We start from the raw sequence: 26,809 nt of genomic DNA on the forward strand, positions 1-26,809 counted from the left end.
CACCTTGTCCGAGATGCAGACCCAACCAGACGGACTGGCCTTCACCTTGTCCGAGACGCAGACCCAACCAGACGGACTGGCCTTCACCTTGTCCGAGACGCAGACCCAACCAGACGGACTGGCCTTCACCTTGTCCGAGATGCAGACCCAACCAGACGGACTGGCCTTCACCTGGTCCACCAGTTTGTCCACTAACTAAGTACAGTAACATTTGCAACAAAGAAAAACATTTGCATTTTAGTCAGTGTAATTTATACATGTCTGTCATTCCCCTGTCTGTGTAGGTATGGCAGCCCAAGGGCCGGCGGTTGGGATGGCCTATGTGGATCTAACCCATGGCGAGTCAGTGCAGAGCCCGTGGAGGGTGTGTCTTTACAGCCACGGTTCAGATGATAGAGGCAGAATTCTCGCTCATAAAAAAATAACAATAAACCCATATAATAAAATTCCTCAGTTGAGCCTCAAACTTCTAAAGTAGTTTTGGGATTTTATGCTACAGTAGTTGATGCAGTGTTTCACCCAGTGATTTATATATACACTAGATGATTCACAGGTGGCGCTGTTTTGAAGCCACTGTGCCTATACCATCTTGGCACTCCCCCACCATTGTAATTTTTTTAAAGGGAACTATAGAAATGCATCTAATATCTACATTTGTTTTTGCCACATGTATACTATTACAGACACCTTAATGTATACTTTTAAGTTATATTATGTGAGCTAAACATAAATCATTCAATATGGTTACTGGGCTATCTGATCATGATCTGACACTTATAGCCAGAAAGCTGTCTAAGAGCAGGTTTAACCTCTCTACTGTTAGAAAGCCGGATCAACTAAGAATACCTAAGAGTGAATTAAGCTATTTTGAAAACTCAATTAGGGGAATTAACTGGAATGATCTCTTGTCCTATACAGACGTGGAAGCTGATAGTCAAGTTTTTCTATCCACAATCCAGACTACAATAAATGGTTTCCTAAAGAAAATCAAATCCAAACCTGGCCAAAAGAGAACTCTTCCTTGGCTAAATGGAGAAATCAGGAAATTGATGAAAGAACCAGATTATGCTCTAAAAATAGCCCTAAGATCCAAATTAGAGCATGACAGATGTAGGTTTACCATGTTGAGAAATAAGTTGTTGAAAGAAATCAGACAGGCCAAGGCAAACTTTTTTATTGACATAATTGGTGAAGCAAAGGGAAATTCTAAACTGATCTCGGTGAATCTAAAAAAGTTAACTGGGAAAGACCATAGTAACACTGCAAAAAGACTAGAAATCATGGTGAATAACAATCCAACACAGGAACCCGGTCGAAATAGCAATAGCCTTCAATTCCTACTTTATTGACTCTGTCAGGGTACTGACACAGAACCCCTCCACTGGTATCTTGGGATCAGTGCTAGTAAATGATGCTCAACCTGTCTTCATCATAAGGGAGGTTTCTGAGTCAAAGGTGAACAAGGTGATTAGCTCACTAAAGAACTCTAAAGCCAAAGATGTGTTTGGGCTAGACTCTACCTTTCTTAAAAACTACAAAGAGTCACTCATTGGCCCCATTACTAAGGTCACCAACACATCTATTGGTCTCTGGGTGTTTCCAAGGGTATGGAAGTCGGCCATAATAACGGCCATCTTTAAATCAGGCGACCCTGCTGACGTGAGTAACTACAGGCCCATTAGTATACTACCTGTGGTGTCAAAGGTTTTTGAAAAGTGGAGGAAAAGTTAGTGAGCGTTTCTCCTTCACCAAGATAATCCATCCACCTGACAGGTGTGGCATGAGAAGCTGATTAAACAACTTGCTCATTACACAGGTGCACCTTGTGCTGGGGACAATAAAAGGTATAAAATGTGCAGTTTTGTCACAACACAATGCCACAGATGTGTCAGGTTTTGAGGGAGTGTGCATTTGGCATGTTCACTGCAGGAATGTCCACCAGAGCCGTTGCCAGAGAATTTAATGTTAATTTCTCTATCATAACAACGTGTAACCATGTCGTTTTAGAGAATTTGGCAGTACATCCAACTGGCCTCACAACTGCAGACCACATGTAACCACGTCAGGTCAGAAACTCCACATCTGGCTTCTTCACCTGCGGGATCACCTAAGGGTGGTGGGGGCTGAGGCGTATTTCTGTCTTTAGTAAAGCTCTTTTGTGGGGAAAAACTCATCCTGATTGGCTGGGCCTGGCTCCCCAGTGGGTTGGCCTATGCACTCCCAGACCAACCTATGGCTGTACCCCTGCCCAGTCGTGTGAAATCCATAGATTAGGGCCTAATTAATCTATTTCAATTGACTGATTTCCTTATATGATCTGTAACTCAGTAAAATCTTAGAAATTGTTGCACGTTGCATTTATATTTGTTTTCAGTATACATCATTGGTTTTGGTGACCTCATTGTCTCCATTGTTTAACACAATGCCTGAAGCATAATCTCTTATCTAAATAGGAAAGGCTCAGCTCTTCGTCCTACTGACCACACCTCTATTGTCTCTCTCATCCCCGGCCCTCAGTGCATACAGCCCTGCTGTGTTTGCACTCAACATGCTGAGGCAGCAGCTGGCTCTCACCAGACACTTTGTCCAGACCAGCCGCCACCTCCACTCCCTGCAGACTACACATACACCACACTGGACACCAAGGAGGTAGGCTACTCTAATGCCCAATCATAAATTAATCGCTACACACTCGTGTAGTACTGAAGGAATAATTGATAGTCAAACGCCGCTCCTTGTCACTCTTATCTGAGGGACTGTCGACCATATTTGCTGTGGACCCAATTGTGTTCACACTTCTGTGCATTTGTCATCATGATCCAAGACAAAAATTGACATTTTCTGAGTTTTTCCACTTTTCCGGAATTGACTAGATTTGTAGTGGGATTGATTTGTTGTAGTTCATTGGCTGTCACAAGCCTCCCAAACTGACCACGGAGGCGGCCTTGGAGGAGATTCTTCGGGAAATGGAGCTCCACTACATCTGACACTGAGAATATATGGATACTTTACCATTCTCTATTAAAAAACATTTAATGTGTTGGGGCTTGGGAAATGACCTAGATCAAAAAGGACAATCTATTCAAATGTGTCATACTTTCTATAGACGTATCAGTGGCGACCCCCATTTTGAGCACCCCTATTTTGCATGTTATTTTGGCATTAATACAGTGTCTCACATATGTTTGCAAACAATGTAAAAAATATATATATATCATTGAGTTAATAAAGACGCATACAAACATGGTCTCTTGTTTTCTTGAGTAAGGCAGCTCCAAAATGCAGGTGTTTCAGCCTAGCTCAGTGCATTCTGTGGTGGTGGGTCAAGCCTGAAGAAAATACAGAGCTTGCGCTGTGATTGGCTCAGTGTTCTGACACTCATAGGGACCCTATGTCACCACCAAGTCTAAGGCTAGACCCCAAAAATTCTAGCCCTTTGGGTGCTGCCTTAGTTACATTAGAAGAGCCCATCCACAAAGGCTTAAGGTCATTGGCCACAGATAAAATGACATACCACGTTATATGTACAGTAGCTTTGATTGGACTGATCATGTCAACAAAGTTTAGTAATCTGGGCCAGCAGTCATCATGAATCAAGTCAACAATCTACTGGCAAATCATTTTTAATCCTTGTCATATGAAGAGAAGGTATAGATAAAACATCGGTGCTCATCGGCAATTGGACATAAACATTACACAAATTGGAAATCGCAAATTCAACAATGACTGGTTTGGAAGGAATCAGTGACAGAGAGGTCCCAAATCTGTGATTAAGGGGCTCTTTTCCAAGTTAAAAATTCTAAACATTGGCCATGCTGTCACTGAAGCATGATTTATGCCGCGCTCAAAACAACTTAACTCGGCACTGCGACTTCAGTGAGTTCTAGACAGCTGGGAAGTCGGGAATAAACGAGCGCCGACTGGGAAAATACGTTTTGAAAGGTCATCCAACTCGGAATAGTAAATCCGGCCTCTTTCTAGAGCTACGACCTGAAGATCAATGACGTCATGATTTGACCTTGTTTAGAATTTTATACAGATCAATGAGGACATGTATAGACATTTGAAATTTGGTTTAATTAATTGGTTTTATGAAATTTCTCTGACAATTCTTTTTACATTTCTATTAATCTAGGATGAGGTTAACTAATTGTGAGTGCATTTATCCAAACAGAATGTCAAAACAAGTATTTAAAATGCTTTATTTCTCTACAGTATGTGGTTAGTTGCCTGATGACTTAAACTTCATTCTTCCACTGCTCTATCGTTCAGCTACACACTTCATAAGCAGAGAAGAAACTAACGACCGTGGGCGGAGCATTTGTCTGCAGCAAGGAGTTTAGGTAGCCAGGTAATGTGGTTAGTACAGGGTAAACTGATTCACAATTATAGCTGACATGCCATTGATTCCATGTGCACTCCTATGTTTTATGATTTTCTTTTTGTTTCAAAAGAGCAACACAATACTATTTCTGTCCATCTCCAAGTCTTGATGACTTGATCCTGGAACATGAGAAGAATACATGAACAAGTTCCACAAGAAAAGCAACATTAAAACTAAAAAAAGACCAAAACCTTCTGGTATTTTGCAAACGGATAGAGGGAAACATACGGTTAAAACCATTATTCTGTACAAACAACTAATTATGAAGAGGTGTGTTCTGGGTAGGGGTTGCTTGCTTTACGATGCACGTCATTCAGCGGGAGGGGGCTCCTGTGGTTCCCGATTCACTGAAATAAACACACATTGGTTATTATACATTTTAGTTCGTCATATCACCTACAAATACACCTGTCCACAATGTCAGAATTTCATTGCAATATTTTCAAAAAGACCTACAGAGATCACTTGATAAATTCCTACCTTCCTCCCTTGCTTTCATGCGAGCTACAAAATTGTAACTCTTGTTCCTGCGGTAGTTCTCATAAGGGTCGTCCAGTGACACCCCCACTCCTTTATACTGGTCCCACTTGTCCCGGAGTTCTCCCCCCTTGATGGGGTCCTGGATGCCCTGCTCCTTCGCGCCAAGCCCCCCTGAACCACTCCAGCCCATTTTCATGAGCAGTTGATGGCCCTTGTTCTCCTCTCCCAGCCTGCTGTCTGGAGGCAGGATAGAAGGGGCTGCTCCAAGCCCAGAATTAGTGCTGTGGAGATCACAACCAATACATTCAGTAATCTACAGCCTTCAATGCTCTGCTTTAAATGTTCAATGTGAGAGTGACTGTCTCCATTATGTCAATGGCATAGTTATGGTCTCAACCCTCCCCAAGCCCCTATTCCTATGATATGCACCGATTTGTAAGCATTATGCCAGAGGCGATATGATGTGTTAAGAGCAGGATACATTGCACACCGAGATGAGGGACTTACGGAGGGGAGGGGCTACGGGACTTCTGGGAGGCGATGGCGGGGGCGGGGGCAGAGGCATGTCCGGGCTTCTCTAGCCGTCTCTTGTCAGGAGAGCGAGATCTGGAGCGAGACCTGGAACGAGAGCGACTGCGGGACGACCTGGATCGGCTCCTGCTCCTGTGGAGGGGAAAGATAAACAACATGATCCGTCAAACTTGACGACGTTCACTCCAGTGTTACTTAACACCACCTAACCGCCAACCAAATGAGGAAAACGGTCTACCAATACATCTCCACTGTATCGTACAGGCGTATCTGATAGTATTCCTGACGAAATCTGCAATTCCTGTTAAATCAGGAAGAATCCCATCTGCGTGTACCTGGAGCGTGACCTGGAGTAGGAGCGAGAGCGGGACCGCGAGGAGGAGCGGGAGGACTTGGAGGAGCTGGAGCTGGAACGAGATGAGGAGCGGCCCCGACTACGAGAACGGCTGTGTGAACGACTACCCCCGTGGGCACTGGTAGAGACAGAGAGAACACACACTTCGTTAGAGCACTCATCGCTCATATAGTATAGTACTTACAGATGGGAAACAGAGAGCCAGACTAACAAAGCATTTGTATTTTGCCTGTGGATTTCAAAGGCACATTTATTTTAGGTTAAGTGGTACCTACAGATAAGTGAAATGTGTGCGTGCGAGACATAAGGCTGGTTAGCAGGCAGACGGTCTCACCTGTTGTGTTTCTCCTGGCCCTTTTTCCTCCTGGCTCTCATCTTGGCTCTGAAGAACTCATACAGGCCGTTCTGTTCCCAGCCCTCACTGACCGACAAAAGACATTGCAATCAATAGAGCACACACATGGCATTGATCACTCAAGCACATGAAGCGAAAATGTTTGTGTTTGACCTGTTCCTGGGTCTATCATGGGATGGAGGGCTGTAGAAGGCCTCCACAGCAGCGAGCAGGCGATCACTTGGGGGCATGGGGGGAGGAAGGCGGATGTCTTTGGGATCCAAGGCTTTGTATTCATGGTCTTCAAGCTTACGCATATAAAACAGGTGGAAAACAACCGTTTAAATCACTGGGGCCCGAGAAATACATAGTGAGATGTGGAAAATGTAGCCTTGAAAAGCAATAGACATCTTCATCCCGCGCTACTCACTTTGACTAGAGGGGCCATGAGTCCGGCGGGCAGGTCGAAGTAAGGGACGTTGGGGACCAGGCTGGGGTCGTCCTGGTTGACGTGAGCCGGGGACAGCCGCTGCCTCATATGGGGGGAATGTCCGTTGAAGCCGTGGGGCGGGGGGCCGAAGTCAGGGTGCTGGTTACCCCCCCAGGGAGGGTGCTCTCCTCCCCCCATGCCCGGAGGAGGGATCCTCTGGCTGGGGTGGTGGTGGGGCGGGGGGCCCATGTCTTGGTCAACACGCAGGGGCAAGGGGAGCGACTCAGTTAAATGACATGTTTTAGATAGAACGGTCAGTCCCAAATGATCATGTAAATCGATATGTGTACTGTAACTATGGATGGTGGTCAGGAAAATCAGCCAGAAGGGTACTTATACAATAGTCATAGAAAAGTTAAACAGTGAATAATGAGCTCCCATGGTGGAACCTGTCCTGGATTCTTACCTCCGGGAAAGTCTCCCTGTGGGTAGTCAAAGCGGTGTGGAGGGTAGGGTGGCCTCTCAAAGTGGTGTCTGGGTGGGAAGTCATCCTGCATGAAGCGTGGAGGAAACCGGCCGAAGTTGTGGGGAGGCGGGGGCGGCTGGTTGAAGGGAGGGGGCCCTTGCTGGTGGGGCGGGAAGGGCCCTCTGAAGTGGGGAGGCCTCTGCATGCGGGGGAATGGGGGCTCTCTCTGGCCCCAGGGGGGCTGGTCAGGTCCCTGGTTGCTCCAGGGGGGCTGGTCGTACTGACCACTCCAGTTGGGAGGGGGCTCGTTCTGTCCTCCCCCTCCGCTCCAGGGACCACCCTCCCCCCTCGGAGGGCCTCCGCTCCAGCTGGGGTCCCCCCTCTGTTCGTTCCACATGCCTTCGTGGCTGTTCCAGGGCGGGCAAGGCGGGGGCGCCTGGGTAGGGTCAAACGGAGGCTGAGGGGGGACAAAAATAACGGGTGTTTAAACGGACACTCATCTTCTATGTTACCGTAGCTTCACCACTCACTCATCCATCAACTCAGTTTGTTTGCATAGGACTGATTCGATAGGAACTACAGTCAATCTATCTGTTCAACTATGAAAACAGTAAACCTGTAAATACAATACCAGTAAAAAGTTTGGACACCTAACGATGCTACATTGTAGAATTATAGTGAAGACAACAAAATGATGAAATAACACTTGGAATCATGTAGTAACCAAAAAGTTATAAAATATATTTTGATTTGTTTTACATTTTTTTAAAGTAGCCACCCTTTTCCTTGATGACAGCTTGGCACACTCTTTGCATTCTCTCAACCAGCTTCACCTGGAATGCTTTTCCAGTCTTCAAACAGTTCCCACATATGCTGAGCACTTGTTGGCCGATTTCAATTCACTCTGCGGGTCCAACTCATCCCAAACCATCTCAGTTGGGTTGAGGTCGGGGAATTGTGGAGGCCAAGTCATCTGATGCAGCACTCCATCACCCCCCTTCTTGGTAAAATATCCCTAACACAGTCTGGAGGTGTGTTGGGTCATTGTCCTGTTGAAAAACAAATGATAGTCCCACTAAGCACACACCAGATGGGATGGCGTATTGCTGCAGAATGCTGTGGTAGCCATGCTGGTTAAGTGTGCCTTGAATTCTAAATAAATCACAGTGTCACCAGCAAAGCACCCCCAATACCATTACACCACCTCTTCCATGCTTCACAGTGGGAACCACACATGCAGAGATCATCCGTTCACCGTACTCTGTGCCTCACCAAGACACGGCGGTTGGAACCAAAAATCAAATTTGGACTCATCCGACCAAAATACAGATTTCCACCGGTCTACTGTCCATTGCTCGTTTCTCTTGGCCCAAGCAAGTCTCTTCTTCTTATTGGTGTTTTTTTGTTGTTGCAGCAAATTTGACCATGAAGGCCTGATTCACGCAGTCTCCTCTGAACAGTTGTTGAGATGCGTCTGTTACTTCAACTTTACTTCAAGCATTTATTTGGGCTGCAATCTGAGGTGAAGTTAACACTAATGGACTTATCCTCTGCAGCAGAGGTAACTCTGGGTCTTCCTTTCCTGTGGCGGTCTTCATGAGAGCCAGTGTCATCATAGCGCTTGATGGTTCTTGCAACTGCACTTTAAGAAACTTTTAAGTTTAAGTTCTTGAAAATCTCCATATTGACTGACCTCCATGTCTTAAAGTAATTATAGACGGTTGTTTCTCTCCATTTGAGCGGTTCTTGCCATAATATGGAAATTATCTTTTAGCAAATAGGGCTCTTCTGTATACCACCTTACCATGTCACAACACAACTGATTGGCTCAAACGCATTAAGGAAAGAAATTCCACAAAAGTAATTTTAACAAGGCACACCTGTTACTTGAAATGCATTCCAGGTGACTACCTCATAAAGCTGGATGAGAGAATGCAAAGAGTGTGCGAAGTTGTCATCAAGGAAAAGGGTGGCTACTTTGAACAAACTCAAATATAAAATACATTTTGATTTGTTTAATTCCATGTGTTATTTCATAGATTTTATGTCTTTACAATTATTCTACAATGTAGGAAATAGTAAAAATAAAGAAAAACCCTGGAATGAGTAGGTGTCCAAACTTTAGACTGGCACTGTATATCTGACTATTCCTTATATCAGTTTGAGAGTTGTACATTATAAAAAGGGAAGAGTGACACAGTGCATATAAACAACACAGTAGGACCAGCTTACAGGCTGATTGGGGTTCCAGCCTCCAGGCATGTGTTGTGGGTCAAACCAGGGTTTGGAGGAGGAGTTATCAGAGTGGCCAGTGTTGTTAGCACCAGGGTCTGTTCTGGGCGGGGCTCCGTCATAATCACCAGGAGGGCCAGACATGGATGCCTTCACCTCTCCTGTCGACGCCACAAGACAGAGAGAAGGATATTTGGTTAAAGGGTAAATATGGCTAAAGATATATAATCAACATGTAAACGAAATAACATGAATTGCTTAGTGTGTGTGTGTGTGTTTGTATGTATGCAAGAGAGACAGACTAAAAAGTCCAATCAAACCAGTCACCTGCATCTCTACAGTGATGTTTTGCTGACAGACCAACAGCCTCGTCAACATGCAAACGAAAGTGTTTATGCGGGTGTGTGCGCGAGTATGTTTCTCTCTCCCCTCACCAGGCTGAGTGGTGACTGCCTTAACATCGGGCTCTGCTGCAGCTAGCTGGCTCACTGCTGCTGCGGCTGCTGCAGTCTGCTGCACCGTCAGGTTGGCCACAAACTCCTCGTGCTGCGTCTTCAGGGTCTGGATCTGCTGCTGGAAGGCCAGCTGAACGGGCTGCACCACCGCAGCGTACTCTGTGATCAGAGAGGCCTGGGAGAGAGGGGAGGGCCACCGCTAGTGTTATACAGAGAACACTCGAGTAATGACTGGCCTAGTCGTGGTAAATCAATTCAATTTCGAAAAAATAAACGTTATTCTATTTTGATGGAACTAGGGGTATGGGGTAGGACGTGTATATGTGGTTGACCTCAAAGTCCAATCCTTTTAATGGTCAGCCGACAGAATTTCACTTTACTATGCCACTAGCCTCAGTCCTCACCTGATACTGGCCCAGGCCCACAGCTGGACTCTGTAATTGCTGGATCGTCACCTCGTCGAAGTAGCCATTCTTTTCCCAGAGCTGCAGGAGCTGTGAGAGAAACAAGAAACAGAGGGTGTCATTCAGACCACAGACAACTAAACTCAGCAAAAAAAAAGAAACGGTCTCTCACTGTCAACTGTGTTAATTTTCAGCAAACTTTTAAAATGTGTAAATATTTGTATGAACACAGGATTCAACAACTGAGACAAACTGAACAAGTTCCACAGACATTTGACTAACAGAAATCGAATGTGTCCGTGAACAAAGGGGAGGTCAAAATCAAAAGTCAGTATCTGGTGTGGCCACCAGCTGCATTAAGTACTGCAGTGCATCTCCTCCTCGTGGACTGCACAAGATTTGCCATTTCTTGCTGTAAGAAGTTACCCCACAGGCCTCCCGGGTGGAGCAGTAGTCTAAGGCACTGCATCGCAGTGCTAGCTGTGCCACCAGAGACCCTCGGTTCGAGCCCAGGCTCTGTCTTGGCCGGCCGCGACTGGGAGGTGCATGGGGCGACACACAATTGGCCCAGCGTCATCCGGGTTAAGGAGGGTTTGGCCGGTAGGGATATCCTTGTCTCATCGCACACTAGCGACTCCTGTGGCGGCCAGGCGCAGTGCACGCTGAGCAGGTCGCTAGGTGTACGGTGTTTCCTCCGACACATTGGTGCGGCTGGCTTCCGGGTTGGATGCACGCTGTGTTAAGAAGCAGTGCGGCTTGGTTGGGTTGTGTTTCGGACTATCGACCTACGTCTCTCCCGAGCCCGTATGGGAGTTGTAGCGATGAAACAAGACAGTAACTACTAACAATTGGATACCACGAAATTGGGGAGAAAAAGGGGATAAAATAAATAAAATAAGTTACCCCACTCTTCCACCAAGGCACCTACAAGTTCCCGGACATTTCCGGGGGGGAACGGCCCTCATCCTGACATGTCAGGTACCACATGAGGGAGGAGGATTTCTTCCCTGTAACGCACAGCGTTGAGATTGCCTGCAATGACAACAAGCTCAGTCCGATGATGCTGTGACACACCGCCCCAGACCATGACGGACTCTCCACCTCCAAATCGATCCCACTCCAGAGAACAGGCCTCGGTGTAACGCTCATTCCTTCGACGATAAACGCGAATCCGACCGTCACCCCTGGTGAGACAAAACCGCAACTCGTCAGTGAAGAGCACTTTTTGCCAGTCCTGTCTGGTCCAGCGACGGTAGGTTTGTGCCCATAGGCGATGTTGTTGCCAGTGATGTCTGGTGCGGACCTGCCTTACAACAGGCCAACAACAGTCCAGCCTCTCTCAGCTTATTGCGGACAGTCTGAGCTCTGATGGAGTTCCTGGTGCGTTGCTGGTGTAACTCGGGCAATTGTTGCCATCCTGTACCTGTCCCGCAGGTGTGATGTTCGGATGTACCGATCCTGTGCAGGTGATGTTACATGTGGTCTGCCACTGCAAGGAGAATCAGCTGTCCGTCCTGTCTCCCTGTAGCGCTGTCTTAGGAATCTCACAGTACGGACATTGCAATTTATTGCCCTGGCCATATCTGCAGTCCTCATGCCTCCTTGCAGCATGCCTAAAGCACGTTCACGCAGATGAGCAGGGACCCTGAGCATCTTTCTTTCTGTGTTTTTCAGTCAGTAGAAAGGCCTCTTTAGTGTCCTAAGTTTTCATAACTGTGACCTTAATTGCCTACCGTCTGTAAGCTGTTAGTGTCTTAACGACTGTTCCACAGGTGCATGTTCATTAATTGTTTATGGTTCATTGAACAAGCATGGGAAACAGTGTTTAAACCCTTTACAATGAAGATTTGTGAAGTTATTTGGATTTTTACAAATTATCTTTGAAAGACAGGGTCCTGAAAAAGGGACGTTTCTTTCTTTTGCTGAGTTTATATGGAACAATGTCTCCATTGAACAGGCAGTCCACTTACCCGCGTAACCTTCTGCTGCTTGTCCTCCTCTACAGCCAGGAAGCTGGTGCAGTAGATGGGCACCACCACCTTCTGCAGCGCTGCCAGCAGGTCCCTCTGCTGCTTCCTCTGACTGGTAGGACAACAAGACAAGGTTCACTTAACTAACCACGAATACAATGCATGACATAATTACTTCCATTATCGAGAGCAAGCAAGTTAGTTTTGTTTGAGGAGTTTAAAATACAATATGAAAGAAGCGCAGTCTGTGTATGTGTGGCATTCTGAGAGTAAAAACAAAGCCTAATTTTCATCATGCTTCTACCAGTGATGGAGGACATCATTGGTGAGATAGATGAGGTGAAGGCGGAGTTCGAAGTGGGCTGCGTCGGCTGTGATGCGGTTCCGGAGGTGTGAGCACATCAGCTCGCAGTGCAGCGGGCCCTTGGCGTTGTTGAACATCCAGTTCTTACCAGCCTGGGAGGAAATAAAGATCTGTTTCGGATTGGGAACTTTAACACTGTGCGGGCCTTGTTGTTCTATACTAGTGTTCTTTATTAGCCCTGTTCATGAAGATGTGTGTGTGTGTATGACCACAAACCTTTCTACAGAAGGAACCGGAGAGAAACATACAACTGACTAAATATACCAGAGCATTCTCCTGTTCATCTATTGTTCATGTCATCATGAACGTCATGACAAATTCATGAACGTACCGAGATGGCGTCTTTAGTGCAGGTGTCAATGATGGGCTGCAGCAGGTTGTCAAATTCAGAGATGTCCTGCTGAGTCTCCGCTAGCAGTTTCTGGGTCTGCTGCTCCATGGCCAGAGCTATGGCTGCCGTCACTTGCTCCTGGAATCAAACAAATGACAACCATTTCAGTCTGGACATCTAGAGAAATAAACAGCAGCTGTAAAATGTATTTGCTTTGAAACTTTGTGTATTCTGTCTCGCACATTTTATGACCAGAGAATATAGGATATGGTAGCGATGGTCAGTCTGTGACATTGGAGGGCCAGTGTGTGCAGGTTTTTTGCACCAGCCCAGCACTAACATATCTGACTCAACTAATCAAGACTGACCGACCCTGGGGTACGGTGACCCGTACCTGTCTGAGAGTGAGCAGGTGCTGTTCTTGCTGCTGCAGATTCCATTGGCTCTGCTGGATGAGTTCATCCAGAGAGGGCGTGGCAGGGGCAATGGGGGGCGGAGCCAGGATCGTGATTGGCGGAGGGACATCTGGGACTTCCTTACCGGGTGGATTATAAAGATCTGCAAAATAAGGCCAAAATGTCAGTGATTAAAGGATAAAAAGCATGATAAAGAAAACATTTTCATTGTACCCTCGATGCTTTTTGTCATTTGCACAGGTACTTGACAAGGTGGCCTAAAAAAAAAACAATGAAATAAAATTCCTCAAAAGAAAAGCTAGTACTAAAACAAGGGCATTTTACATGCAACTAGCTTCATGAAAGGAATGTCCTCATCTTCATTTGTACTCAATTGCTTTATACTTCAAAGGAATTGAGATTGAAAAACCATGAAGCATTTTGCAGTATCTCTGAAACCCTAATTTTGTAATAGGAGAGCATGTGGATTTTTAAGTCAAACTTTGCAGCAGCATAGAATCACACGCAAACGAACAAAAACATAAATCTGCATCTGATATCAACAAGCATCAAGAAAATCAAAAACTCTTAGCAAACTGACATACGTAGGCCTTGCAAAGTCCAAACTTGAACTGTGGCTGAAAAAAATCTAAAACGAGAATGTTTTAGACAATAACGAAAATAGAAGGAATACGATCTACACCAGTAGTCGGGGTATCCTCCATTTTAAAATGATCATGATTGAAAAATACAAACATGATAAACAATACAAAAACAAAGCCTTCAAGCACCGGTGATGCAAAAACACCAGATGAATGTCGAGTAAAATGTGCAAGTTGGGACTTCTATCATCCCAGTAAATACCTTCCAATTTATACTCCTCACACTCGTGGGTAGTAGGATCTACGTGGGGAGAAGCACACATTACAATACAGTGGCATACAAACAGCCACAGGTATAGCCTATCTATTATATAGAAATAAATTCAGGTCTGGTCTTCTTCCTGCAATGACTAAAAAATTGTGAGCAGATGTCACAAGTTAGGCTACAATATCTACACGTGGTGGTTGTGTTCCAAACCTGCTGCAAAATGGGATAAAAAAAAAAAAGACTGTTGGCATTGGGATCTAAGACAAGACAAGTTGAATTGATAGCTATATGAACTACATACGCTGGTGGTGTTCCATAGCAAGCTTGCACCGGTAATAGGTGAAGAAGTCCCCACCAAACAGAAAAGAGAATTTGGGATTGTCCTTCTGTTTCTCCATTGTCATCTTCTCAAACTCGGGGCCATTTCGAGCCACAAACTGGGCCAGTTTGTCAATGACATTTTTCAGCTCTTGATCTGTGGAGAGAGAAACTTTTTTGGTGAGTCACATGATTTCTGACAGCTTGACATCCATTTAGGGGTTATATTATTGTTAAGTTAGCTAACTCGGCACATAATTTAAAGCAAAGCAATCTTGATCAGGTTATTATGAGACCCTGAAACCTGGGGCACCCCTCTTTACATACTGTGCAAGGTAACTGTGTAAAGGTGGGCAGAAAAGTAATCGTACATGAGGGACAACATCAACGCTAGGGCTGGGCGGTATGCTGTATTTTACTACACTGAACGAAAATATAAAAACGCTGGTCCCATGTTTCTTGAGCTGAAATAAAATATCACAGAATTGTTCCATATGCACAAAAAGCTTATTTCTCAAAAATGTTGTGCACAAATGTGTTTACATTCCTGTTAGTGAGCATTTCTCTTTTGCCAAGATAATCCATCCGACAGGTGTGGCATATCAAGATGATGATTAAACAGCATGACCATTACACAGGTAATGTGGTGGGGACAATAAAAGGTCATTTTGACTTGCGATTTAGATCAAAACACTTGGGTAAACTAGTCTAATTAAATAATTGGAATATAATATTGGGTACTTTGAATAAAATGTTTGACATGACAATGAATGAAAATGTCAGGGTGGAGTTATTGTGACAGGGTAGGAACCAAAGTGTTGGTCATTGTTTCCTATGGGACACTATAAGCCTATGGCCAGTCACATGACCGGGCGAAGCCGGTGAGGGAGGAGCGCCTTGCTCAAATCAAACAAAAATCTGCACTGCTCGGTTGTTGACGTCAACAAAAAATATAACTGGTTTGCATTGGCAAGGCATATAAAGTGTTTTTATCAAAAGCAATCACTTTTGCATGTGAAAACACTGAATCCTACTCCACGTGCCAACCCAAATCACTTTAGTGGGCCAGACGACTCATGCACGGGAGGCAGCCCGGTTCAGGAAATGAATTGAATCACCCGCAGGACCCCCCCCTCCCTTTGTTTATTTGGAAGCCGATGATTAATGAACCCTTTATTTAAAATATTCCATCACACTGTTCACCTCACCATTGCGTTGTGATTTGTTTATATATTAAACTCCTCTACCCCACATGTCGAACTCATTCCACAAATGGCCGAGTTTCCGCTCCACCCTTGTACTTGGTGGATGAATTAAGGTCAATAATTAGTAATGAATTTCAGGGCTCCTGAGTGGCGCCCGTCGGTCTTAAGGCACTGCATCTCAGTGCTAGAGGCGTCACTACAGACCCTGGTTCGATTACAGGCTGTATCACAACCGTCCATGATTGGGGGTCCCATAGGGTGTCGCACAATTGGCCCAGCGTCCTCCGGGTTAGGGTTTGGCCGGGGTAGGCCGTCATCGTAAATAAGAATTTGTTCTTAACTGACTTGCCTAGTTAAATACAAATGGCTTAATTCGGTGCAAACTATGCATAACAGGGCCAGCTTAATAGACTCCCATCAGTACATCTAGAGTAAAGTATAATTACATCAACTTTTCAAAGCACGGGTAGACCGTTCTGGTAGATCACCTGAGGCATGTGCACAAGATGAAAATACATGCACGAGACGCACGCATACTTGCCGAGCTCGAGTTTACATGGTTCTGCACACGTTTCAGGTGATGGGAATCTGAACGCACTACCAGCGCTTTGAAAAGTTGATGTATTTATACTTTCCTGTGGATATATCGTCTCAGATTACTACATGCAAAAGGACCAGCCACCCAGACAATCAGTAAAGGTTGACTGAAATAAACCTGCATCTCGCAAGTGGTTTGAGAATGATCTGTTGACTCTTCTGTATGCATGTATGCATGCATGTATGTATGTGTGAGCTTGTATAGATAAGCTTGTTAAAAAGCTAAGATATAAAGTGGGATTCTTTTTTAGAAATAGATCTTGCCTCTCCCTAAATAGCAGGAAGCAGATTGTACAGCCAACTTTCCTGCCAGTTCTTGAATATGGTGACACTTTTGACCAGATTGCAGCAGCAAGTACTCTTAAACCTTTGGAAGCCGCACTACGCTTTATCACAGGTGAAAGTTTTAATACTCATCACTGCATCATGTATCACAAGGTTGGCTGGTCCCCATTAAAGTCCAGTAGATCACTTCATTATTCCCGTTTTGTTTACAAAGCTCTACTACACAAGCTACCAACTTATCAAACTTCGTTGCTAACGTAGAACAGAATGAGCTACCAAACCTACTCACAGGATTGGTCACTCTGGTCTCGACTAATTTAGGTAAATCCTCCTTTCATTTTTAGTGCCACCAATTGTTGTAATAACCTACAAAATTCCTTGCATCTTGATTCCCTGGTGCCGCTAGGACAGTTTAGGACTCTGGTGTTGAATTAATTAATTGAGGATTGCAGTTGCTTCGATTGATTGTAGTGGTTTATTTGTTGAAACTGTTGTGTTAAATCATTTTCTTATTTTATTTGTAATGTACATTTTTCTCCCAGTTTGAGAAAACGTTTGTACCACAAGGCACCATTGGGAATGAGAACCTGGTCTCAATTTGGCTGCCCTGAATAAGTTAATAAAAAATAATAAAGTGTGTATTTTTTTATTTAACAAGTCGGTTAAGAACGATTATTATTTACAATAAAGGCACACCTGGCCAAACCCGGATGACGCTGGGCCAATTGTGCTCTGCCCTATGGGACTCCCAACCACGGCCGGTTGTGATACAGTCGGGAATCGAACTAGTGACGCCTCTAGCACTGAGACGCAGTGCCTTAGACTGCTGCGCCACTCGGGAGCCCACATGTTTTATTATATTCAACATTCTGGCTTGTAGATCTCGTAAGAGGAACATTTCCTGATACAAACGCTAATTCATGCACAACGTTGAATCCAATGCAATAATGCCGCATTCAAAACAACTGGAAACTCCGACCTGAAAATCACTGACGTCCTGATTTGACCTCGCATGTTTCCGAGTTCCCAGTTGGTTTGAACGCTGTATTATATGCAATTCAATGTCGGATTCTCCAGGCTAAATCGACGCATGCGCGACTATACTATAAACGCCAGCTAGCTATGTAGTTAAAAAAAAAACACTGTCCATGAAGGTTAGGGAGCTAATTTTAAAATCATTCATTAGTTAATAAAATAAACTAGCTACTAAAAAAAACCATTCTAAATCAGTCACGGCAATCATATGCCTAGCTGGCTTTTGCATGCTAACTCATTTAGCAAGGTAACATTAGCATTAATAGCTCATCAAAATGAAAGATACAAACCCTCAGGAGCTGTAGGAATATCCATGTTTGTCTTCAATCAAGTAACAGCGAGACCGAAAAACCTCAAAGACCCACGGAGGGAATTAATTTGTGAAAATTCTACCTAGCTGTGTGGTTAAAAAATACAGCAGCATTACAAAATGTTAGATACTCTGGTACCGGAAGTACTTCGATGACTTTAGGGCGCCACTGTCCAGAGTAAAGCAGCTACCATGCTACAGCGTCCCCCAGTGTCTTAACAAGCACTGGGAGGACTGAAAGAGTACACAGGTCCAACCTCAGCGTCATTAAAACTAGGTATGATGATTCACTACTTTTCACCCTCCCAAAATATGATGACTCCTATTTACATTGAACCATTTCTTGCATAGCCTAATGATAATGAGATTGCCTATCGGGAGGAGGTCAGAGACCTAGCAGTGTGGTGCCAGGACAACAACCCCTCCCTCAACGTTAGCAAGACAAAGTAGCTTATTGTGGACTACAGGAAACAGAGGGTCGAGCACGCCACCATTTCACATTGACGGGACTGAAGTGGAGTGGGTCAAGAGCTTCAAGTTCCTCGGTGTCCACATCACTAAGGACCTATCATTGTCCAAACACACCAACACAGTCATGAAGAGAGTGCGACAACACCTCTTCCCCCTCAGGAGGCTTAAAATATTTGACATGGGCCCTCAGATCCTCAAAAAGTTCTACAGCTGCACCATTGAGAGCACCTTAACTACTGCATCACCACTTGGTATGGCAACTGCTTGGCATCTGACCATAAAGCACTACAGAGGGTAGTGTGTATGGCCCAATACATCACTGGGACTGAGCTCCCTACCATCCAGGACCTCTATATCGGGCGGTGTCAGAGGAAGGCAATAAAATTGTCAAAGACTCCAGCCACCCAAGTCATAAACTGTAGATATTACCTACATGTACATATTATATAACTATCTCGTGCATTGACTCGGTACCGGTAAGTCTTGTGTATAGCCTCAAATTTTTTTACTTTTTAACGGCATTATTGGGAAAGGGCTGATAAGCAAGCGTTTCACGGTAAAGTCTACGTGTGTTGTATTCGGCGCATGTGACGAATACAATTTGATTTGATTGGAACTAGTCTACCACACTATCCTGTGGATTTGTATTTGTATTTATTAAGGATCCCGATTAGCTGCTGCCAGTGTGTCTGTACCTGTGTGTGTGTGTGTGTCTCTTTACAGTACCCACGGTTATATTAGTTTTAATCTGTTTTTTAAAATCTGATTCTAATGCTTGCTTCAGTTACCTGATGTGAAATAAAGTTCCATGTGGTCATAGCTCTATGTAGTACTGTGCGCCTCCCATAGTCTGTTTTGGTCTTGGGGATTGTGATGAGACCTCTGGTGTCATGTCTTGTGGGGTATGTATGGGTGTCCAAGCTGTGGGATAGTAGTTTAAACAGACAGTTCTGTGCATTCAGCATGTCAATACTTCTTGGCCTTGCTTCGGCCGGGTTTGGCCGGTGTAGGCTGTCATTGTAAATAAGAATTTGTTCTTAACTGACTTGCCTAATTAAATAAAGGTTAAATATATATATTTTTTGTAATATGTTAGCTCCCTGTGTACATTTAAGGGCCAGCCATGCTGCCCTGTTGTGAGCCAATTGTAATTTTCCTAAGTCCCTCTTTGTGGCACCTGACCACACGCCTGAACAGTAGTCCAGTTGCAACAAACTAGGGCCCGTAGAGCCTTGTTGATAGTGTTGTTAAGAAGGCAGAGCAGCACTTATTATGGACAGACTTCTCCCAATCTTAGCTGCCGTTGCATCAATATGTTTTTACCATGACAGTTTACAATCCAGGGTTACTCCAAGCAGTTTAGTCACCTCAACTTGCTACATTTCCACATTATTCATTACAAGTTTAGTGAATGATGTGTCCCAAATACAATGCTTTATGTTTTTTAAATATATAGGACTTACTTATTCCGTGCCACCCATTCTCAAACTAACTGCAGCTCTTTGTTAAGTGTTGCTGTCGTTTCAGTCGCTGTAGTAGCTGACGTCTATAGTGTTGAGTCATCTGCATACATAAACACACTAACATTACTCAAAGCCAGTGGCATGTTGTTAGTAAAGATAAACAAATGTGAAGGGCCTAGACAGCTGCTCTGGGGGATTCCTGATTCTACCTGGATTATGTTGGAGAGGCTTCCATTAAGAACACACTCTGTTTTCTGTTAGACAGGTAACCCTTTATACACAATATAGCAGGGGGTGTAAAAGCCATAACCTATACATTTTTCCAGCAGCAGACTATGATCGATAATGTCAAAAGCCGCACTAAAGTCTAACAAAACAGACCCCACAATCTTTTTATTATCATTTTCTCTCTGTCATTTGTGTATGTGTGGGCTTGTTGAATGTCTTTCCCTATAAGCGTGCTGAAAGTCTGTTGTCAATTTGTTTACTGTAAAATAGCATTGTATCTGGTCATTTTTTCCAAAAGTTAGTTAAGGGTTGTTAATAGGTTGATTGTTCGGCTATTTGAGCCAGTAAGGGGGATTTTACTATTCTTAGGTAGTGGAAAGACGTTTGCTTCCCTCCAAGCCTGGGGCACACACTTTCTAGTCGGCTTTAATTGAAAATATGGAAACTATGAGTGGAAATATCGTCTCAGTAATTTTCCATTCAAGTTGTCAGACCCCAGTGGATTGTCATAATTTTTTCACCTCTTCCACACTCACTTTACGGAATACTACATTAAAATTAGTCAGATATACTTAGATGTGTAGTGTCAGTGTTTGTTGCTGGCATGTCATGCCTAAGTTTGCTAATCTTGCCAATGAAAAAATTATTGAAGTAGTTGGCAATATCAGTGGCTTTTGTGATGAATGAGCCATGTTATTCAATGAATGATGGAGCTGAGTTTGTCTTTTTTCCCAAAATGTCATTTAAGGTGCTCCAAAGCTTTTTACTATCATTCTTTATATCATTTATCTTTGTTTCATAGTACAGTTTCTACTTCTTTTTATTCAGTTAAGTCAAATGATTTCTCAATTTGCAGTATGTGTTCCAATCAGTTGTGCTGCCAAACTTATTTGCCATACCTTTTGCCTCATCCCACACAACCATAAAACTTTTAAATTCCTCAGAAATCCAAGGGGATTTAAGTTTGTACAGTCATTTCCTTAATGGGTTCATGCTTATTAGTAACTGGAATAAGCAATTTCGGGAAATGTACAGTAAGCACATTTGTGTCTGTATTGACTGGTTGTAGGCCATACATTGATATTGGGAATCTCAGGAAATTAGTTGAATGTAAGGGATGTGTTTTCAAATGCCAACAATAGGTGGCGTTAGGAGTCTTTTGGGGCCAGAGCAAGTACCCTTGCCAATTGCCATAGTTCACAAATGTTAATCATTCAAGTGGAGATAAAGTGGAAAATGCACAGATTTAGGATAAGGTCTTTGATAATCTAGTTATGTGACGTGAGGACAATGCATGTGGATTATATTTTGGGATTTACTGTAGGGATGGCTTGTCTCGCTCCTACCCCGTGATAGATTATAGTGTAACAAGATTATACAAACACAATGAGCAGACTGATTATACCAGGTGTGTCTTCCCTAACAGCTCCTGCATGGCGGTGTGTGGCTGACATGTCCAGGAAAAGTATTGTTTACGTGTGTGTACGTCATCTACATTAGTAACGATCTGGGATTATCGAGGGTGTTGTCCACGCACTATAATAATGGTTTTAAAGTAGCAGAACAGAAGTCACAATAATCTCACACTGAATCACAGGAGGTTGGTGGCACCTTGATTGGGGAGGACAGGCTCATCATAATAATAATTGGGTGGGTGCTTGTATTTGTCCTATTTCACACATGTACAAGTATGTATTATACACATGTGTGACTTGGAAATGTTATTTTTTTGCATATCCCAACTCCCCCTGAGAGACGCTTGGACAGTAGGGTCACAGTCAGGGTCTGCCATTATCAACGGAGCAATTAGGGTTAAGTGCCTTGTTCAAGGGCACATCGACAGATGTTTCACCTTGTCGGCTCGGGATTCGAAACTAGCGTCTTTTAGACTACCTGCCGCCCTCATAGTAATGGCTGGAATGGAATGGTATTGAACTCATCAAACACAGTTTTTATTTTGGGGGGTAGATTAGCTTTAATATTGCTGATAGATTGTGGCTTCCGTCAATGTAATTGTCTGCATAATTTCCAATCCCCCATAAATATTTTTGGTAAATATATATAATGTGTATATATACAGATGAAGTCGGAAGTTTACATACACTTAGGTTGGAGTCATTAACACAAATATTTCAACCACTCCACAAATGTCTTGTTAACAAACTATAGTTTTGGCAAGTCGGTTAGGACATCTACTTTGTGCATGACACAAGTAATTTTTCCAACAATTGTTTACAGACAGATTATTTCACTTATAATTCACTGTATCACAATTCCAGTGGGTCAGAAGTTTACATACACTAAGTTGACTGTGCCTTTAAACAGCTTGGAATATTCCAGAAAGTGATGTCATGGCTTTAGCTTCTGTTAGGCTAATTGACATCATTTGAGTCAATTGGAGGTGTACCTGTGGATGTATTTCAAGGCCTACCTTCAAACTCAGTGCCTCTTTGCTTGACATCATGGGAAAATCAAAAGAAATCAGCCAAGACCTCAGAAAAACAATTGTAGATGACCACAAGTCTGGTTCATCCTTGGGAGTAATTTCTAAACACCTGAAGGTACCACATTCATCTGTACAAACAATAGTACGCAAGTATAAACACCATGGGACCACACAGCCGTCATACCGCTCAGGAAGGAGACGCGTTCTGTCTCCTAGAGATGAACGTACTTAGGTGCGAAAAGTGCAAATCAATCCCAGAACAACAGCAAAGGACCTTGTGAAGATGCTGGAGGAAACGGGTACAAAGTATCTATATCCACAGTAAAACGAGTCCTATATCCACATAACCTGAAAGGCCGCTCAGCAAGGAAGAAGCCACTGCTCCAAAACCGCCATATAAAAATCCAGGCTACGGTTTGCAACTGCACATGGGGACAAAGATCATATCTTTTGGAGAAACGTCCTCTGGTCTGATGAAACAAAAATAGAACTGTTTGGCCATAATGACCATTGTTATGTTTGGAGGAAAACGGGGGAGGCTTGCAAGCCGAAGAACACCATTCCAACCGTGAAGCACGGGGGTGGCAGCATCATGTTGTGGAGGTGCTTTGCTGCAGGAGGGACTGGTGCACGTCACAAAATAGATGGCATCATGAGGATGGAAAATTATTTGGATATATTGAAGCAACATCTCAAGACATCAGTCAGGAAGTTAAAGCTTGGTCGCAAATGGGTTTTCCAAATGGACAATGACCCCAAGCATACTTCCAAAGTTGTGGCAAAATGGCTTAAGGACAACAAAGTCAAGGAATTGGAGTGGCTGTCACAAAGCCCTGACCTCAATCCTATAGAAAGTTTGTAGGCAGAACTGAAAAAGTGTGCGTGAGCAAGGAGGCCTACACACCTGACACAGTTACACCAGCTCTGTCAGGAGGAATGGGCCAAAATTCACCCAACTTATTGTGGGAAGCTTGTGGAAGGCTACCTGAAACATTTGACCGAATTTAAACAATTTATAGGCAATGCTACCGAATACTAATTGAGTGTATGTAAACTTCTGACCCACTGGGAATGTGATGAAAGAAATAAAAGCTGAAATAAATCATTCTCTCTAGTATTATTCTGACATTTCACATTCTTAAAATAAAGTGGTGATCCTAACTGACCTAAGACAGGGAATTTTTTGTAGGATTAAATGTCAGGAATTGTGAAACTGAGTTTAAATGTATTTGACTAAGGTGTATATAAACTTCCGACTTCAACTGTATGTGTGTGTGTGTGTGTGTGTGTGTCTGTATGTATGTGTATATATATATGTATATATATATATATATTTGTTTCCGTGTGTTTGATATCCTTCCATTCCAGCAATTATTATGAGCCGTCCTCCCCTCAGCAGCCTCCTGTGCACTGAATGCATAGCAGGCCCTCGGACACGCTATCCCAATGCGTTTTTTCTGGTGATTGAGCCTATGGAGGTTTACAACACGAGACACACACCATATTTCTCTACAAGTGTGAGGGGGGAGGACACCAAACACTGGCGCCAGCCTACAAATCCTCCACTCACACCCCCCTCTCTCACTGACCTCCAATTATGTCATGCGAAAAAGCTGTGTCCCATTGAAAGGCTCTCTTAATCAAACCCAATTAATTCCGCTCCTTTCCCTTACTATCCCCACTGAGGAACGCGTCCTCCCAATCAGCCTGTTAACTCCAGCCCGGCCCCTTTAGAGGCACCGGAATAGGGAACAAAATAATAGATTATGCAATTAATTAGTCGTTAGAGACTTTGTTGTTGCTACTTACAAACTTATTGTATTAATTGACAATTGAGTGAGTGATTCATGGAGTAAGCCATTTTTATTTTTTGCGCTCTACTAATCTTGCTGGTCAGCCACCTTCGGGTTTCCCATCTTTATTTCATTGCAGTAGCTCTGACCTTTTAAATAAATGTTTTGTTTTGTGTTTGCAGAGCATAAGAGATGGAGAAAACTAGGGTGAAGGGAGAGGGGATCCAAAACACACAAAACAACTTTGTTATACTGTACCTCTCTGTTAAAGGCCCAGTGTAGTCAAAAATCTGATGTTCCTGTGTTTACTATATATTTCCACACAATGAGGTTGAAATAATACTGTGAAATTGTGAAAATTATGATAATGTCCTTTTAGTGTAAGAGCTGTTTGAAAAGACCACCTGAAATTTCGACCTGTTTTGGTGGAATGGAGTTTTGGCCTTCGATGGTTACATCACCAGGTGTTAAATTAGTTAATAGACCAATAAGAAAGAGAGTTCCAAACCTCTCTGCCAATAGCAGCTAATTTTCAGTTTTCCCCTCCCCACTCGGACCCCTCCCAGACAGCCCTAGCAAAATTCTTGCTTGAGAAATTGACATTTGCTAAGAAGCATTTTATGATGTTGTTGACAATTTTAATAAAAATAAAATACTTAATTGTTACCCAAAAATGATTTGATATTGAGAAACAAATGGCTGCATTGGACCTTTAACATATGATTGGACCTTTAACATATTTAACAAATAATCTCTAGCCGTCCTTTCATTGTCTCTGCTTATTGGACTACGGTTCCATTTCTTTGCTTGTTCACTGACAAATGAAACCCCTTCCCTGATAAAGGGAGGTAAAAATTATAACACTGTGTACTCTAGCATGAGAAGACAGTGGGATGCTCAGCTTCAATCTTCTTAGCAGCTGGCTGAGACTAGGGTCAAGGATTAATCTCAGGTTAGTGTGTCTTCATAGATGTAGGACTCTAAGCATTCGTGACATCTTTTTTTATTCATTGTTCATTGCGAAGCATGTGGACAAGATTTTTTTTTTTAAAGAAATCCAGATGTTTGAGGATTCTTTATGTACTGATTCAATGTAGAATTCACCATCAATATTGCAGACTGGAGAAAACCGTATCCTGGGAAAAAGACAGAATAATTTTGACAGACATTTTTGGATTTCCGATGTCAATATATAAGATACTAGACATTGATGACTACACTAGACTATTATCAAGAATCCATTAACTCATAAATGTTTTGTCGCCGACAATAAGAATGAAAACAATGTTTTTATGGGTTGCTGGGGGTCAATTTGTGAAGCATTCCCAACACTGTGTGTGGACAACATAGCATGCTGACTATAAATCACAAACACACTGTGTTGGCCCTGATTCAGAATGAGAATGGAATTGGAGGAGATGGTTGGATTTCGCACAGCGAGCCCAACAAAAGCTTCTATGTTGATCTGCTGCTCTTTTCCCATGCTTTTCTTTGTGCCACTCACTCCAGCGCAACGCATGCCTACCCCGGCCCCGGCCAAGATGTCCAGCAGTCAGTGTCTGCTCAGGCCCGGCCTGGCCCAGGCACTAATCCCTGAGCTGTCAGAGGACCCTGCTCTGAACTCATCCTGGCCCGCAGGAAAAGGCTCTAATTGGGGGATTTTCTACATCATTAACCCTGATGAGCAGCCATCCCACCCTCACTACTCCCACCCTGCTCTCGCTCTCTCTCTTGCTCTCTCTCTCTCTCGCTTCCACACTAACATTTTGTCTCTGTGTCTCTCTCTCTCTCTATTGCTAACACTCCCTCTCTCTTGTCCCCCCCCCCCCCCCCCCCCCACCCACCCACCTACCCCCTCATGATTAGAATGTCCATGTCCTCCCATGGCAATCCACACAGAGTGCTGTTTGTTTGGCTCTGGGAGAACACTGTTTAGATTGGATCTCCAATAACAATATAGCAGCACGTGTGCTTTACTGATGAGAGAAAATATTTTCTGAAGGTTAAAGGGTGATTGCTTAATTGTTTGTCTGCCAAAACCTTTTCCCCAACACAGTTTAGTTTATAATCTGTCATTAAATTACCTCCACACAAAAAAACACCAGGTAGTTACAAACACACACAGATCCAAAAATAATATTCAGATTAAAATCATGTTTTTGTTTTTACATTCCCCACACTGTTGTGTTCACTGTTCACGTTTTGGCCCCAGATGGCCCCTGGTGAGAGGTCCTCCCGGGCTTCCATCTGTCCGGGAGTGTGGTTCACATGCTGGAGAGGCAAGCGCGGCAGGTACAGCCCACTGTGAACATGTGCTGCAGCGGCAGCGCCCAGGGGCAATTAGCGAGCAGCGGGCCCTGTGGCCGGGCCCCCCCCCTGGGAGCCTGATTGATTGGAGCCTCATCTTCCTAACGGGCTGGCACCATGCCACCAGCCAGGGACCAGGGGAGAGGAGAGGAGGGGCTGGGACGAAGAGAGGCTACTTCTCCACTGTGTCAGATCCTATCTCTATCCCTCACATACTACAGTAGGCCTAATAATATACTTCAGATACCGTCCTATAGCCATCCATTTATATTCAGAGATTTACAGTAGATAGATATTCACAGTCAGTGGATTTATAGAGTAGATAGGATAAAGGAGACAGAAGACAACAA

The 26,809-nt window shown here is 43.8% G+C and overlaps 1 protein-coding gene across 4 annotated transcripts; it reads right to left on the bottom strand.

Annotated features, from left to right (window-relative positions):
• Positions 1-4,185: 4,185 nt before the first annotated feature.
• Positions 4,186-17,912, bottom strand: LOC109902422 (calcium homeostasis endoplasmic reticulum protein). 4 transcript variants are annotated; one of them, XM_020498757.2, is made up of 18 exons: positions 17,732-17,912; positions 14,303-14,476; positions 13,996-14,034; positions 13,131-13,294; positions 12,737-12,874; positions 12,346-12,497; positions 12,042-12,153; positions 10,072-10,161; positions 9,647-9,842; positions 9,213-9,373; positions 6,981-7,437; positions 6,515-6,771; positions 6,259-6,392; positions 6,085-6,171; positions 5,731-5,868; positions 5,372-5,527; positions 4,865-5,145; positions 4,186-4,731 (listed from the first exon to the last, which is right to left on the bottom strand). In XM_020498757.2, the coding sequence occupies exons 1-18, from the start codon at positions 17,754-17,756 to the stop codon at positions 4,694-4,696; spliced, it is 2,799 nt and encodes a 932-aa protein (XP_020354346.1). In that variant the 5' UTR covers positions 17,757-17,912; the 3' UTR covers positions 4,186-4,693. The 4 variants fall into 4 exon arrangements, with proteins under 4 accessions (XP_020354346.1, XP_020354347.1, XP_020354348.1 ...); XM_020498758.2 differs by having other exon boundaries at positions 6,515-6,765; positions 17,732-17,885; XM_020498759.2 differs by lacking the exon at positions 13,996-14,034 and having other exon boundaries at positions 17,732-17,911.
• Between the last annotated feature and the right edge of the window lie 8,897 nt (positions 17,913-26,809).

Source organism: Oncorhynchus kisutch, linkage group LG13 (assembly GCF_002021735.2).
Source record: "Oncorhynchus kisutch isolate 150728-3 linkage group LG13, Okis_V2, whole genome shotgun sequence".
Lineage (NCBI taxonomy): Eukaryota > Metazoa > Chordata > Actinopteri > Salmoniformes > Salmonidae > Oncorhynchus > Oncorhynchus kisutch.

Bases quoted from the DNA above. Each gene is read 5' to 3' on its own strand.
- LOC109902422 (XM_020498757.2), bottom strand. From the start codon at position 17,756: ATGGATATTCCTACAGCTCCTGAGG. The intron at 12,154-12,345 runs GTAGAAGCATGA...TTGTCCTACCAG, and splicing joins AATGATGTCCTCCATCACTG to TCAGAGGAAGCAGCAGAGGG. The intron at 6,393-6,514 runs GTGAGTAGCGCG...TATATGCGTAAG, and splicing joins TCATGGCCCCTCTAGTCAAA to CTTGAAGACCATGAATACAA.